Consider the following 17214-nt stretch of genomic DNA (forward strand, 5'->3'; position numbering starts at 1 on the left):
ACAGGAAATCCATAAACCAGAAAGTGGGCCCTCACCAGACACTGAAAATACCAGTGCCCTGATCTTGGACTTACCAGCCACCAGAACTGTGAGAAATGAATTTCTATTGTTTATAAACCACTCGGTCTGTGGTATTTTGTTATAGCAGCGTGAGTGGACTAAGACTGCTTCTGAAGTATTTGGAACGGTATCTTTCTAGATCTCAATAAATAATCATTGAATGAATGAATAAAGCAATGCCTTTCATTTTCATCTCTACTTAGTAAAATCCTACTCATTCCTCAGAGACCAAAATCTTTGCTTCTGAACCCCGTCCATGATGATTTTTCCTTTCTGTACTGCCTTGTATTTTTTTCATCAGTGACTTTCTCCTATTGTAATCTCTAGAAGGCAGAGACTAAATCCTATACATTTTTGTGTTCTTCCTTCACCTAACAGTACGTCGTGCATTACAAGTGCTCAATAAATATTTTTCATTAAGTTGTAAAGCAGCTGCCTATTTTTCCACTTCCTTTGCTGCTCAAAAGGATTAGAGTAGTAGGATTGTTTTAGCTGATAAGGCCTGCTTCGGAGACACATTATTAATGAAGGTTGTCTGGGAGACAATAATGTTGAACGGAGATTTGTAAATGAGTCTCCAGCTTCAACATTCATCAGCGAAAGAAGGCGATACTGAAAAGCTACTCTAAAAAAATCTCCTTATATGAAGTTGTCCAGAGCTGCCTGAGCTACTAATCCCTGCAAGGTTTTCAGTCTCTGCCTTGAGCATTTAGAGCACATTCTTGCCTTAACCTCCAAGCAGATCTCTCCATGGTAACACAGGAATGTTTGCTATTTTAGGAAATATGCCTCACTGCATGCAGTACTATTTACATTAAGTTCCAAACAAGGCATAAATGCAACAGCTTGACTGTGCTAATTTGTGTGAGTGGGAAGGTCTCACTTACTTAATGTGGGCCTCTCCCTAATTGTGTTATCCTGTTTCATTTTATAAGCCAACCACAGTGAGATTACATGTTAATAAATTTTGCTTATCTTATATTGAAGGAGAAATGCAGAGAGAGAGAAAAAAGGCAACAAACAAAACAAGAATTCCTCCAGACCTCCCTTTGCAAGGGCATCATTTTTTCTGCCTTCACACCCTCCAGGTCTGGTTTCATTTAAAACCTTCATTGAGATGAAGCTTCTAACATTCTGTAGAAGGAAATAATATCAATAACTGAAACAATTGCTAGCTTTTCTCTGCAATTTTGTAGATACCTTTACTGAGGAAGAGAAAAATGCTTTGTAAACTTTATTAGATTTTCTGACTCCCTAGTGAAAAAGATGTGGACAAGATGTCACAGCCTCACATCAAAAAGCTCCTCAACACTCTGATCACACATACTATTGATCTGAATGGACATCAAGAAGGATTGGAAGGAAATATGGAATGATGTCAATCAATGGCATGTCTAGTTAGTGGTACTTTTTTTGTTTTGTGAGAATTATAGATGTTCATAAATATTGTACAAGTGCGCTCCCACTAAAGTGAATGTTGTAGAATGTTTTGGTAGAATGGAAAAGGAAAACAGCTAAAAAGACTGTAAGATCAATTAAATAATCTTTATCAAAAGTGTCTGTCTTATTTGAGGGAATGAAGACTCTGAATGAACTTCCTGTACTCAGATATTATAATGAGTATATTATACTCATTATACTCCAGACTTTCATACTGGGATCACGTGAGAAATAGTTATCTATGGGATGTGGGGTCAATGAGTGTTCTTCACCTGGACAATTCAGACCTAGAAGTGCAAGATCTGTGAGCTCTTCTTTCTTCTAGGGCCCAGCTGTTTGTGGTATTCTCAATTGTGAAGTGTAGGTGGAATTAAAGGACATGAATAAGTCTTTAGAACTCAAGCTCCTCCATCCTCCAGCTGAATCAGTGAGGGATTCCAGGGATGGCTTCACTGGAGTTGAGGAGATTCTTTAGCCTCTGAAGAATAGGCCCAGAGCTTAGAAATTGAACTTTTGCCTTCCACATTGTAAGGGTCTTTCTTCTGTGGTGACAGTTGGCATGGCAGACAAGGTTTGAGTAGAATACAGTGGAACTCTAACTGTTACAGTGGAAGTATACTGTTAGCAGACAAGGATAACACCCACAACATAGGCTCCAAGAGTCACAAATACCAAGGTTCATCATACATTACCTGTGCAGAGGGGAGAGACAAAGTGCTTTGTAATTGGTTTTATAATATTCTTTCCCCCAACCAATTCAAAGAACAGACTTGACAAAGCAGTTCATAGCTGTGTCAGATTATGATTTGCTCTCTCAACAGGTGACATCAATTATCTGCTCTTCAAACAATCCTCAGTCTCCACGACAACTAGGATTGCCTTTCTAAATGCAAATCATACGCTTTTATTCCCCTTGCTTTTTTTTTTCTGGTGCCTACAACATGAAGCCCTTAGCTCAACATTTATGGTACTTTCCAGCTATGTATTTTATAATTCTCCAATACTTATTTTTGGTAACATCGATTACTCCCAATTCCAATTCCTTAGTTGTGTTCCACATCACTGTATATATTGCTCCATTTCCTATTTTCTACCTGGTGTATCCAGTCTTTAAGGCCCAACAGAAGGGTGACCTCCAGGTGAGTTCCTCCTTGGAGTTAATCCCTTTCAGCTGTGGGTTCCTTTAGCACCATGCGTGTATTTCCGTCTCCTCATTTATCACACTGTATTTTAGTTCTTTGTTTACATACCAATCTTTCATCGGACTATAACCTTTGGAAGGCTAAAGTAGTGGTACTCACTGAGCAACTGTCTCATCTTCTAGAGAGCATTTTGAAAATTTATGGGGGTGTTTCTTGTTTTTGATGTTGTCACAATGATAAGTGAGGCAAGGGATGTTACAGGACAAAGTATTGTCCCAAATTCCAAATGACTTTTGGAATTTGAATGTTCCATTGGTTGATGATAAAACTGTTTACAATCATCTGAACCTAAAACTTAATTCTTCTGTATATAGGAGCACGATGTTAATTTACACTAAATTTTTCCATGAATTAAACTACTATGTAAATTGAGGGAAGACACTACCAGTCCTTGGGCCCAATTTTTTTTTTTTTTTTTTCCCATAAGACGTAGACCCAAAGGGAGAAACAAGGAAATATGCTATGGGAGACTTTCTATTCTCCACACTCGAGAGGACCAACTGACAGAGGCCTCCTGTGGCAGAGGTTTCCAACCTGGGTATTCCAGCACAGTGTACCTCAGCATGGTCCACCATTGTGCAAAGATGCTGATCCCCTCACCTCTCAGGGTGGCGCATGGGTCCTGAGGGGCCCATGAGCAATTGCCTCAAACCGTGAGCAGCCATGGTCACTTATTTCAGAATACCATAGATGTACACATTTCCTATGAAAATGAATTTTCTATGAAAAAGGGTAGGAAACACTGTCTTATAGAACAAACAGCACAATGTATCAGGTTTCTAAATGTACAACGTATTGGGTAATAACAATAACAATAAATTTTTATTAGGCAATGTTAAAAAAGCATATCAATTTAGTACAGTTTATGTGATTTGATGCATTTCTTCTGCCCAATGGTCATGCAATATTATCCCCTGGATGCTGTACTTCTTGTTCTAAGCATCCTTTTAGAATAGAATATAAATTATTTAGTCTCTTTGAAATTATAACCTTTTGGTTCTTTAAGTCTTCTGAAAACTGGTACCAAACCAATTCCTTAATTAGCATTGAAAATACTGAACTAAATATATTGATTTCAGTGCTTACCAAAGATGATGAAAATACATATATGTACAAAATATTTTAGTATTTATGTACCTGTAAATAAAAAAGGAGCAATAAAAGTGATTTCATTTCAGAAGGTGAAAATTTTGAAAGAAATAATACTTGTGTAAATTCTGAACTAAAATAGAATGAAATAAAATTCTGAAATAAGATAAAAATAGAATGTTAGCATTATAGGAAACTATAGAGATTATTTGAGGTAATCTTCCCATTTTATGTATATGGAAGCTGAGAAATGACATATTCATAGTCACACAGCTAACAAATAATCAGGATGGAAATTCAATTCTTATTCTCAGTTGAGCTTTTTTAAATTAAATGTATTATGAAATATTTTCGGCCAGGCATGGTGGCTCATGCCTGTAATCCCAGCACTTTGGGAGGCCAAGATGGACGGATCGCAAGGTCAGGAGATCGAGACCAACCTGGCTAACACAGTGAAACCCCGTCGCTACTAAAAATAACAAAAAATCAGCCGGGCATGGTGGTGGGTGGCTGTAGTCCCAACTACTTGGGAGGCTAAGGCAGGAGAATGGCGTGAACCTGGGAGGCAGAGTTTGCAGTGAACCGAGATTGCACCACTGCACTCCAGCCTGGGCAACAGAGCGAGAGACTGTCTCAAAAAAAAAAAAAAAAAAAAGAAGAAATATTTTCAAGAGTCCCTTAAGAAAATTTCCATATATTTCAACATGTATCTTGCAAAAAGCCTATGAACTTCAATTTGTATTGATACTTGTAAAATTATGTGCACACACATCATTTCTTGAGTTTGTTAACCAGAGCTTTCCAACCAAAATGAAGCTGCAGTCTAAGAAGTTTGTAATTGTGGCCAAGATAGTGATTTTTTTTTCTGCCCTCATAGTGGCCTAAGCACCCAAATTGGCCACCTCCAAGTAAGAAGCTTCATCCGTTTACCTCCATACCTTACAAATATTACCATTTGCTATATGTGCCATGAAATGGAAAGGTTGGGAAGCAATGGTTTAAACTAATTCCTATCATTGCTCTTTTATCTTGACCCCAACCTTTCCATATATGAACCAATAAAGTAAACCACTCACATTTTGTCTTATCAGTAGTCTAAGACCAGTGCAAGAATATAAGGATACCAGGTAATTGCTTATGTTGTTTGGGTGCAGGTATATTCTAAAGTTCTTTTAGAAAATATCTTTTTAATAAATTAAAAGTTGAATGAAAGAGAGGAGTTCCCTTTGAGGTAACTTCCCAGAAAATCAATGCAATTATTTTTACCACAGTGAGTTATTTTTTTCAATATTAAAACCACATTATGGCCAGGTGCGGTGGCTCACGCCTGTAATCCCAGCACTTTGGGAGGCCGAGGCGGGCAGATCACCTGGGGTCAGGAGTGCAAGACCAGCCTGGCCAGCATGGTGAAACCCCATCTCTACTAAAAATACAAATATTAGCTGGGTGTGGTAGCATGCGCCTGTAATCCCAGCTACTCAGGAGGCTGAGGCAGAAGAATCTCTTGAACCTGGGAGGCAGAGGTTGCAGTGAGCTGAGATCATGCCACTGCACTCCAGCCTGGGCAACAGAGTGAGACTCCGTCTCCAAAAAAAAAAAAAAAAAAAATTTGGAGGCAAATTTCTCTTTGTCTGATACAATTGTACAGAAATAGTAATCACCATTTCATCTAGTACCCAGCACATTTTCAAGGATCTGCAAGGTTCACACTCTAATATATACAAACAAAGAATATGCCTAGCTCATAGATGATTAGTAACTGTTTATTTGAACCCATAGTTTGTACACTTCAGCACAGTATTTTACAACTTAACCCTCAAATAAACCCCTAAAACACTGTATGTTCTATGTAATTATAAATCACTTGATGCGGCTGGCAAATTCTAAGGTAGTCCCTATAATTCTCACCCACTGGCCATCACATCTTTGTGTAATCCTCACCCCTTGAAGATGGGCAAAACCTGTAACTTCTAACCACTATGGTAAAGGTGATGGGATGTCACTGCATAGTTATGCCATGTTATATGGAAAAAGTAAAGAGGTCGTATAGATGTAATTAAGGCTTCTAATCAGTTGATTTTAAGTTAACGAAAAGGGAGACTATGCTGGTGGGCCTGAACTAATGAGCCCCTTAAAAGAGGGTCTAGAAGTGAGAAAAGTAACAATCTCTTTCTGCTGCTGGCTATGAAGAAGGAAGCTGCCATAACTTCTACAGCCACACAGCAGTAAATCCTTCCAACCTGAAGGAGCTTAGAAGTCGATCCTCCCCTAGGTGTGCCTCCAGATGAGAAAAGAGCCCAGTCTACACCTTGATTTCACACTTCTGAGACTCCAAACAGAGATCCCAGCTAAGCCATATCTGGACTCTTGACTCACAGAAACTGTGAGATAACAAAAATAAGGTGTTTTAAACTGCTAAGTTTGCAGTAATCTGTTACAAAGCAATAGATAACAAATACACGTAGATATTAAAAAGTAGGGCTTATGAAAGCATGAAGCAAGTGCCTCTGGATGTACTGACCAAGCCTTACCTGCACTTCCATGCTAGCTGGCTCCTCCAACAGATGTAGCAGTTGTTGTTTCTCCCGAGATAGCTGTTCTACAAGCCTCTCCTGGGCAGCCAGGCTCTGATTCAGTTCTTCGATTCTCCTGAAGCAAAGGAAAAGTAAGGACAATAATTATGATCATGATACTATTATTACCTTATTTTTTCACCTCATTCCAAAGATAGCATGGTCTAGTACAGCAGGTTTTTACCCTTTTGGATCATTGAACATTTTGATACATTTCTTTAGAAAACCATGTATTTTCTGCCCAGCCCCCAAATACATACACAAACAACTTTTTGCTTACATTTTCACCAGGTTCATGGACTTCCTGAAGTTAATTCATAGATCTTTAGACCGTAGGTATTTAACTCTTGGAATAAGGGCCTAGAATTTTTTGATGGTGGTGGTAGTGGCTGTTCCATTCAAGAAACGGTTCTTGGATAACTATTTTGTGTACTCAATGCACTCTCCCAAGTACTGGAAATATGAAGTTGGAAAAGAAACAATCTCTGTTTTGCAAAAATTTAAATTCCACCGGCACATGTTTGCTAGTGATTTGGAGAGTGAGAAGACACACAGCTACAGTCATGTGCCATATCCTGTTTCTGTCAACATTATGTCATCATACTGCATATATCCTATCACCTAGTAAAGTCCTAGCTGCAGTAACATCATAGTGCAATGTATTTCCCACTTGTTTGTGGTGGTGTTGGTGTAAGCAAACCTACTGCACTGGCAGTTGTATAAAAACATAACATAAGTATAGTATGTAATACTTGATAATAAATGTTACGGGTTTATGTATTTACTATACTATACTTTTACTGTTGTTTTAGAGTGTACTCTTTCTACTTATTAAACAACATAACTGTAAAGTAGCCTCAGTCAGGTCCTTCAGGAGCTGTTCCAGAAGAAGGTGTTATCATAGGAGATGACAGCTCCATGTGTGTTATTGTCCCTGAAGATCTTCCAGGAGACAAGATGTAAAGGTGGAAGACAGTGGTGATGATCCTGACACTGTGTAGACCTAGGCTTATGTGTATGTTTGTGTCTTAGTTTTTAACAAAAAAGTTTAAAAAGTAAAAAAAAAAAAAATTAAAAATTAAAAACAGAATAAACCTTTTCTAGAATAAGGATATAAGGAAAATATTTTTGTGTGACTATAAAATGTGTTTCAGGCCTTCATGTTCATTCACTTCACTACTCACTCACTCACCCAGAGCATGTTCCAGTCCTGCAAGTTCCATTTATGGTCAGTGCCCTAAACAGGTGTACTATTTGTTATGTTTTATACAGTATTTTTACTGTATCTTTTCCATGTTTAGATGCACAAATGGTTACCATTGTGTTACAATTGCCGATGGTATTCAGTACAGTAATATGCTGTACGGGTTTGTAGCCCAGAAGCCATAGGCTATACCATATAGCCTAGGTGTGCAGTAGCCTATCCCATCAAGGTTTGTGTAAGTATGCTCTGTGATGGCCACACAATGAAGAATGAAATTGCCTAAAGATACATTTCTCAGAACATATCCCTGTAGTTTGTGATGCGTGACTGTACATAAGCAAATAATAGTAATAGAATATAATAAATGCTACCAGAATGGAGGCACCATATAGTACATTGAGTGCTGCCATAGAGCTATAGGAAGAAAAATAAAGAAATGATTCATTTGACTTGAAGGAGTATAGTGATGCCCAGGAGAAGAGATTTTAAAGATTGAGTGGTTTCAGAGTAAACAGAAAACCTACAGAATGGGAGAAAATATTTGAAAACTATGCCATGGACAAAGGTCCAATATCCAGCATCTATAAGAAATGTAAACAAATATACAAGAGAAAAACAATCCCATTAAAAAATTGGCAAAGGACATAAACAGACACTTCAAAAGACATACCTGCAGCCAACAAGCATACGATAAAAACCTCAATAACACTGATCACTAAAGAAATGCAATCAAAACCACCATGTGATACCGTCTCACACCAGTCAGAATGACTATGGTTAAAAAGTCAAAAAATAGGCCGGGCGCGGTGGCTCAAGCCTGTAATCCCAGCACTTTGGGAGGCCGAGACGGGCGGATCACGAGGTCAGGAGATCGAGACCATCCTGGCTAACCCGGTGAAACCCCGTCTCTATTAAAAAATACAAAAAACTAGCCGGGCGAGGTGGCAGGCGCCTGTAGTCCCAGCTACTCGGGAGGCTGAGGCAGGAGAACGGCGTAAACCCGGGACGCGGAGCTTGCAGTGAGCTGAGATCTGGTCACTGCACTCCAGCCTGAGCGACAGAGCGAGACTCCGTCTCAAAAAAAAAAAAAAAAAAAGTCAAAAAATAACAGATGTTAGTGAGGTGTAGAGAAAAGGAAACACTTATACACTGTTGGTGGGAGTGTTAAATTAGTTCAACCATTGTAGAAAGCAGTATTCCTCAAAGAACAAAAAGCAGAACTACCATTCGACCCAGCAATCCCTGGGTATACCCAGAGGAATATAAATCATTCTACCCTGAAGACATATACATGCAAATGTTCACTGCACACTATTTACAGTAGCAAAGACTTGGGTGGCTTTCCAGGCTCAGAAGGAGGAGACTGAACAAAGGAACAAAGGCATGAAGACCCAGTGTACAATTTGGGAAGAGTCACTGGAACTAAGGCCCAGGGAAGAGGTAATGGCTGGAGAAGAGACTGAAAATTCAGACCCTCAGACTAGGGTTAAGTTGTAAAATACTGTGCTGAGGTATCCAAACCATGGGTTCAAATACACTTATTGATCATCCATGTGCTAGGCATATTCTCTGTTTGTATATATTAGAACATGAACCTTCCAGGTCCTTGAAAATGCGTGCTGGGTACTAAATGAAATGTTTCCAGCTGTGATTTTTTTTTTTTTTTTTTTTTTTTTTGAGACAGAGTCTTACTGTGTTGCCAGGCTGGAGTGCAGTGGCACAATCTCAGCTCACTGCAACCTTCGCCTCCCCGGTTCAAGCGATTCTCCTGCCTCAGCCTCCCGAGTAGCTGGGACTACAGGCATGCACCACCACACCCAACTAATTTTTGTATTTTTTAGTTGAGACAGGATCTCACCCTGTTGGCCAAGATGGTCTCAATCTCATGATCCGCCTGCCTCAGACTCCCAAAGTGCTGGGATTACAGGTGTGAGCCACCGTGCCCGGCAGAAATAACTTTAAAAACTTAACATTACATACAGGCTCACGCCTGTAATCCCTGTAAACCCAGCACTTTGGGAGGCCAAGGCGGGCGGATCACCTGAGGTCAGGAGTTTGAGATCAGCCTGACCAACATAGTGAAACCCTGTCTCTACTAAAAATACAAAAATTAGCTGGGCATGGTGGTGCACCCCTGTAATCCTAGCTACTCAGAAGGCTGAGGCAGCAGAATTGCTTGAACCCGGCAGGCAGAGGTTGCAGTGAGCTGAGATCTTGCCACTGTACCCCACCCTGGGCAACAGAGCGAGACTCCGTCTCAAAAAACAAAAACAAAAAAATTAAAAACATTATACAAATGTAAACTGCAATGATGACGAGGAGGAGGAATGTGGACTCCATATGAAATTCCCTCATGGTATCTGCACTAGAACATCTCTACTTTTCTTAAACCTCAAACCTCGCTCATCTCTTTGACCCTCAGTCTCTACAGAGGATCTGTTCTCCCACTCTCCAAAATTGCTCAAGGCCATCTGATATGAGTGGCCTCAATTTATTTTCAGATGTGCATGTGCTTTACTTGGGGTTTTGTTTTGTTTTGGTTTTTAGTTCAGTTTTTTTTATTGGGGTTCAAATAGGAGACAGTCGTGGGGAACCTAGAAGGGAAAATCTGAAAGCAAGCAAATACAACACCATACTGAGAATTGTACTACATATATATAAAAGAAACAATACAGAAACTTCATTCTGCTATCACGAAGCCTTCAAAGAAATGACGATTGATGCCTTAGTGAGGTTCACTAGAAGGGAAAAAGTTGGCAGATGTTTCCTACAGAAGGAAAAGCATGAGCAAAATTCTGGAGACCTGCCATAGCTTCTTATGCTTCTGGAGGCAGTATGGATTCAGGGTTTGGATGTCAGCAATCCCTGAAACCATGTTTCACAACTCTCCAAATGCCAGTTTTTTCATTAATAAAGTATAATAATTCATATCTCATGGGGCTGTTAAACAAGAACATAAAGTACTCAGCTATACGGTAATAGCTCAACAAAGCTTGGCCATCATTATTATTATTACTAGCCTGGCATGAATGAAGTATGAAGGAATGGTGGTGGGTGATGAGTGTGGGAGAAATCAGAGGTTACATCATAAAGGCTCTGATGGCCACATGAGGACTATGGATCTTACCCCCTAAAGATATTGGAAAGCTTCTTAAATGGCTCTGCAATGGTGCAATTAAATTTATGTCTTGGAAAGATCACATTGGTCATGGTGTGCACATGTGGTTTTTGCCTATTCAGCTAAAAGCTCCTTAAAGCTTTTTATGCCATCACAGTCTTACGCACCTAAGAGGCTAAATTATTTGCCAATTTGTGGTTGTTGAATTGTCTGTTTCAGAACTACTCTGAATTATTAGGTTGAGATTGAATGAGAGGAGCAGAACTGGAAGTAGAGCTGACATTTAGAAAGTTTCTGCAGTAACCCAGACAGTAGATTGTGGTGACCTCAACAATTGCCCAGTTACCTTCAGGACCAAGTCCAAGTTCCTTATAATGGTGTACAAAGCTGGCACAATCAGACCCCTGTTCTCAAAACAGCCTACCTCTCACTTGTCTTCTCACTTGCTCCACTTATGTACAATTATTTAAAGTTCTTGAAATATTCCTTTCCCTGTGTCTTCCCTCCATAGTTTCTCCTTCTGCATAGACTATTTCCTTTCCCTATCCACTTTCTACCTATTTCTTCTAGCTCCTATTCATCCTTCAAACCTCAGCTCAGATTTCACTTCCTCTAGGAAACCTTCAATGGCATTATCTTAGTCTTTTTGGCCTGCTATAACAAAACACCATAAACTGGGTGGCTTATAAACAACAGAAATGTATTTCACACAGTTTTGGAGGCTGGGAAGTCCTAGATCAAAGCACCGACAGGTTCAATGTCTGGTGAAGGTCCACACTCTGGCTCATAATGGTACATTCCCACTATATCCTCACGTGGTAGAAGGGGCTAACTAGCTCTCTGGGGTCTCTTTTACAAGCGTATTAATCCCATTTATGAGGGTTCCATCTCCAGTGATCTAATCACCTCCTAATGGCTCCACCTCATAATACTTCTGGAGGCAGAAGTATTAACCTTAACCTTAACTATAATACTTCTGGAGGCAGAAGTATTAACCTTAAGGGTTAAGATTTCAACACATGAACTGGCGGGGGAGGGAGGTGGGGATGGGACACAAATATTCAGACCGTAGCAGACAACTTGCTGTTTTAATGTAGAATGGATGACCCTCATTTCCCCAGAGCACTCCATGCTCTTCTATCAGGGAACTTATTAAAATCATGTAACATGTTTCTTGGTGACAAGAACTAAGTCTTTTGTTTCTGTAACTGAAGTGCTTAGCCCAGTATCTGGCATGTGACGTGCCCAGTAAATGTTTGCTGAATAAGTGAATCCGTGTCTCTTGTTTGCCACTATTTGCCCACTGAATCCATTAAGTGAGTTTTCATAATGGATACCATTGAAAATTCAACCCTGAAAAGAACGACTTTGGTTGTGGACCCATAAAGTCTTAGAAATAGTGAAGCTCCTACTGTCAATCCTTGAAAGGGAACAGTGCAGCTGCTGTATGCCTTGAGAATGGGCAAAAGACAAGCGACAAAAAGAGCACCAAAGGCACATACTTGTCCCTCTGGGCCAGGGCCTCAGCGTATTGGTCGGGCTTGACCTGGTCTCCTGGTATATCTTCCCAGTTTTTGGTGACTCCCTTCAGTTTCTCTGAGAGCTCCAGGTTACACTCCTTCTCTGCTTCCACCAGAGCTGCCATCCGCGCAGCTTCATTCTTTGCTAGCCTGGATTCCTGGAAAAAGAACAAAAACTGAGAGGCCGCAAAATTTCTACCTAGGTTAGGAGCCCTAAGACCCAGGAACACTGATGAATTTGAGAGGGAAAGTAGAGATGGAAAAGGTGAATGCCAGAAGGCAGGGCAGTAAGAAAAGGAATATGAATAAAAGAGAACCCCTAGCTATGGACTTTGGGAGCTCCTCACCTCCTGCAGAAGTTGGATCTTATTCTCCAAGAGCTCATAAACATGCTCCGTCTCCTGCTGTCGCTCCTCAAACTGGCGTCGGAGCTCAGCTTCATTCTGACTGTTGAGATTCTCCACATCAGCCCTAAAACCACAGAGCATTAGCCAGTCAGAGCCAGACATACAGTTTAGCAAGTGGAACCATTAAGGTTGTTCCAGTAATTCAGAGTGACACCAGTAAGAAGAAAAATTGAGCATTTTTTCCCTCTACAGTTATCTGTGGAACTGAGCTCTTCAACTTCTTCAGGTTGAAAAAGTTCCAAACTTTTAGAAACTCTAACTTTGTGTTGTTTGTCAAGTAGTATATACTTGACTTCCTAGTGCCTTCATTATCTTTATAGCTTCCAGAGGAACTTTCGTTTGGAAGGCAAGTAGTCATCAAATGGCTCACATTCACTGTCATCTGTCCTGGGACTCTTCCACTGACACTGCCTCCTAGAATGCTTTGCTAGTTCCTTGCCTTTTTTGCTATTTGAAATTCAAGTGTTCTTTCCATTTAGGTTGCTGGGACAGGATATCCATTTGGACAGCCACAGAAATGCTCTCTTCCTTTAAAACCAGTAATCCATAGTAGGCTGTCCTACATCTGGGCTACCTATCCAGAGTTCTATCCAGCTTTCCCATGGTCCCATGCAGAGACATTTAATCCATGAAAGCTCAAGATTTGGGCTGAGCTTTGCCTCTCTGATATCCCTAGGATTGAATGTCCAGGCGCTAGCATGAAGCGGGTAAGGTATCATCAACTTATTTATAGTGAACAACAGCTGCCCTCAGATGTCTGAGGATTAGAAATTTGGGAGCAATATCAGATGCTGAATGATTTTGATTCCTATTGGTTTTATTCCTGCTTTAAGCCATTTGTTGAGAACCATGGGCCATCTTCTTGTTCTCAGGACAAAGAACAATATTGAACTGGTATAGGCTTATGGGGCACTAAGACCAGTGGTACTTTAGTATTTGTCTCAGGGGGTTGTGTCCATGAAGAGCAAATGATGCTTCCCTAAAGATTACAGGATTCCTTACTGCATAGTGGACACTACTGAGCACCATCCCAGGGGCTATATTTATCTTGAGCTCCTCTGTCATTATATAGCTTTTGGGGGGTATGAGGATCTTGACCACAAAAGAGACAAAGGTCAAGCATATAACCCAAGACCCCCAAACACGCAGACCCCAGGAATCATCAACTTTTATTTTGAATCTATATTTGACTCCATATTTCTTGCTAGTGCAATAGATAACTACCAACTATAATCTATAGAGAATGGAAGTTACACATTTTCTGAGTAACTCCATTAGCCAGGAACGCCTTATTTAAGATGCTACGGCTGTTTGAAGTCAGAAGATCCTAAACTTTGGCCGGGCGCAGTGGCTCATGCCTGTAATCCCAGCACTTTGGAAGGCCGAGGTGGGTGGGTCACAAGGTCAGGAGATCGAGACCATCCTGGCTAACACAGTGAAACCCCGTCTCTACTAAAAATACAAAAAAAATTAGCCAGGCGTGGTGGTGGGCGCCTGTAGTCCCAGCTACTCGGGAGGCTGAGGCAGGAGAATGGCGTGAACCCGGGAGGCAGAGCTTGCAGTGAGCTGAGATCACACCACTGCACTCCAGCCTGGGCAGCAGAGCGAGACTCCGTCTCAAAAAAAAAAAAAAAGAAAAAAAAGAAAAAAAAAAAAAAGAAGATCTTAAACTTTATGACAGAAGATGAGGGTTCTGCCACTGATTTGAGAAGAATATACCTTAGTTTTCTCATTTCTTAAAAATAGAATAATGTCACCTGATTCAAATGACATTTTTAAAAGTTTTTTAAATCAAAGCATTACACAAATTTCAAAATTTATTAATTGTCATTGTAAGTTGTTCTAACATTTATTAGCCTATTTAATGCCTTTAAATAGTAATACCAGCACATTGTGTGTAATTTAATTTGGTTTTAAATATTCTGAACTTGCTGGATTGTCATCCTAAATATCAAGAAATACTGTAGACGCAGAAAGAATGCCAGATCAGATTGATTGTGTACTGATCCCAGGACATAATCTGAAAACATTGGTTTTTTTTTTTTTTTTTGCATTTACATATTATTTTCTCTTATTTTTCAACTTTTATTTCAGCTTCAGGGGCTACTTGTGTAGGTTTGTTACCTGAGTATATTACATGATACTGAGGTTTGGGGTACAAATGATCCCATCACCCAGGTACTGAGCACAGTACCCAATAGTTAGTTTTTCAACCCTTCCTCCACTCCCCACCTCCCCACTCTAGTAGTCCCCAGTTTCTACTGTTGCTATCTTTATGTCCATGAGTACTTGTTGTTTAGCTCCTGCTCATAAGTGAGAACATGCTACCGCATTTGATTTTCTGTTTCTGCATTAATTTTCTTAGGATAATGGCCTCCAGTGGCATCTGTGTTGCTGCAAAGGACATGATTTCATTCTTTTTTGTGGTTGTATAGTATTCCATGGCATATATGTAAATGTGATGTAACACTTTTTTAAAATCCAGTCTACTGTTGATGGGCACCTAGGTTGATTCCATGTCTTTGCTATTGTGAATAGTGCTGCAATGAACATGTAAGTGTATGTGTCTTTTTGATAGATTTGTTTTGTTTTGGATGTATGCCCTAATGGGATATATCCAAATTAATGGATATATCCAATTAATATTTGGGTGCAATGGGATTGCTGGGTCAAATGGTAGTTCTGTTTTAGGTTCTTTGATAAATCTCCAGACTGCTTTCCACAGTGACTGAACTAATTTATATTTCCACCAACAGCGTGTAAGCATTCTCATTTCTATGCAGCCTCGCCAGCATCTGTTGTTTTTAGACGTTTTAATAGTAGCCATTCTGACTGGTGTGAGATGGTATCTCATTGTGGTTTTTATTTATATTTCTCTGGTGATTAGTGATGTGAAGCAATTTTTCATATATTTGGTGGGCATTTGTATGTCTTCTTTTGAAAAGTGTTTGATCATGCCTTTTGCTCATTTTTTAAATGGGGTTATTTGTTTTTCATTGTTCAATTGTTAAATTTCTTATGGATTCTGGATATTAGACCCTTGTCAGATGCTAGTTTGCAAATTTTTTTAGATTCTAGAGGTTGTCTGTTTACTCTGTTGATAGTTTATTTTGCTGTGCAAAACTCTTTAAATAAATCCCACTTGTCTCTTTTTGTTTTTGTTGCAATTGCTTTTGAGGACTTAGTCATAAATTCCTGAGGCCGATGTCCAGAATGGTGTTTCTTGGGTTTTCTTTTAGGATTCTTATAGTTTGAGGTCTTACATTTACATCTTTAATCCATCTTGAGTTAATTTTTATATGTGCTGAAAGGTAGGGGCCCAGTTTCATTCTTTTGCATATGGCTAGCCAGTTATCCCAGCACCATTGAAGAGGGAGGCCTTTTCCCACTGCTTATTTTTGTCGATTTTGTCGAAGATCAGATTGCTGTAGGTGTGTGGCTTTATTTTTGGGTTCTCTATTTGTTTCCATTGGTCTATGTGTCTTTCTTTCCTTTTTTTTTTCCCCCAGCAACATGCTGTTTTGGCAACTGTAGCCTTGTAGTATAGTTTGAAGTTGGATAGTGTGATGCCTCTGGCTTTGATCTTGGTCATTTGATGAATGACACTGGTAGTTTGATAGGAATAGTGTTGAATCTGTAGATTGCTTTGGGCAGTGTGGCCATTTTAATGATATTGATTCTTCCGATCCATGAGCATGGAATGTTTTTCCATTTGTTTGTGTCATGTATGATTTCTTTTAGCAGTGTTTCGTAGTTCTCCTTGTAGAGATCTTTCACCTCCTTGGTTAGATGTATTCCAAGGTTTTTTTTTTTTTTAGTGGATATTGTAAATGGGATTGCATTCTTGATTTGGCTCTCAGCTTGAATGTTATTGGTGTGTAGAAATGCTACTGATTTTTGTATGTTAATTTTTGTATTCTGAAGCTTTATTGAAGTCTGAAAATATTTTTAATAATTCTAATACTTGTCATTTAACACTAAGTTTTTAAAAAACTATAAATTATAAAAGTAATCATTTGAGCAATGCAAATGTATATTTAAAAAAATTAAGTCTTCTCCCTATCACGGACTGTGATCTCACTCTTCCTCAATATATATACTTAATCAAGGAATTCCCACTGGGACAATAATATAGAGCTAACTCATTCTTTAATAATTGCATAATAGTCCACCGTGTAGTAATACCAAAATTTATTCAATCAATTGGTAATTGTTTCTAGTTTTTTGCCATTACAACTAATGATGCAATAAACATCCTTATACATTTATCCTTTCACACTAATGCTTTTATTTATAAGAAACAGATTCCTTCTAGGGATTGTTTGATCAAAGGAAATCCTCCTTTTTTACTATAACAGGTAGCACCACATACTAAAAATGTTGTCACAATTTACACTCACTGATAGTGTGTGAGAGTGCTCATTTTCCCCAAACGTTATCTCAGCCCTTGATGTTATTATAGGCTGACTGATACTTTTTTATAAAGCTTATTTGCATTTGCCTCTACTAAAAGTGGAAACATTCATTGTTTCTGTTTAATTGATTGCTGACTAAAAGGAAGTTTGCAATCTTAGGTCTGATGGATTTACCAACTTATGGCA

General features: G+C 39.3%; 2 protein-coding genes and 1 long non-coding RNA gene across 36 annotated transcripts in view; 2 read left to right on the plus strand and 1 right to left on the minus strand.

Annotated features, from left to right (window-relative positions):
* LOC102127036 (NBPF family member NBPF4) overlaps positions 1-17214 on the plus strand; it is a 635890-nt gene that overhangs the window by 135003 nt on the left and 483673 nt on the right.
* Positions 1-17214, minus strand: part of PDE4DIPP2 (myomegalin) — a 220654-nt gene that overhangs the window by 90438 nt on the left and 113002 nt on the right. For 27 of the 34 annotated variants that reach the window (XR_012415703.1, XR_012415747.1, XM_073997257.1 and 24 more), the window contains exons 6-8: positions 12554-12677; positions 12189-12364; positions 6323-6440 (exon numbers count right to left, since the gene is read on the minus strand). Coding sequence is in view for 32 of the 34 variants with exons in the window: in XM_073997257.1 (XP_073853358.1) it covers positions 6323-6440; positions 12189-12364; positions 12554-12677 (418 nt within the window). In the remaining 2 variants the exon portion in view is untranslated. Of the gene's footprint in view, positions 1-1591; positions 2193-3495; positions 4420-6322; positions 6441-12188; positions 12365-12553; positions 12678-17214 lie in introns of those variants that run through there. The other 7 variants (XM_065532757.2, XM_073997321.1, XM_015430189.4 and 4 more) reach the window with 4 other exon arrangements.
* The window catches only part of LOC135967992 (uncharacterized), a 100305-nt gene that overhangs the window by 9543 nt on the left and 73548 nt on the right, over positions 1-17214 (plus strand). The gene's annotated exons all lie outside the window — the stretch shown is intronic.

The sequence above is a fragment of the Macaca fascicularis genome, chromosome 1 (assembly GCF_037993035.2).
Source record: "Macaca fascicularis isolate 582-1 chromosome 1, T2T-MFA8v1.1".
Classification (NCBI taxonomy): domain Eukaryota; kingdom Metazoa; phylum Chordata; class Mammalia; order Primates; family Cercopithecidae; genus Macaca; species Macaca fascicularis.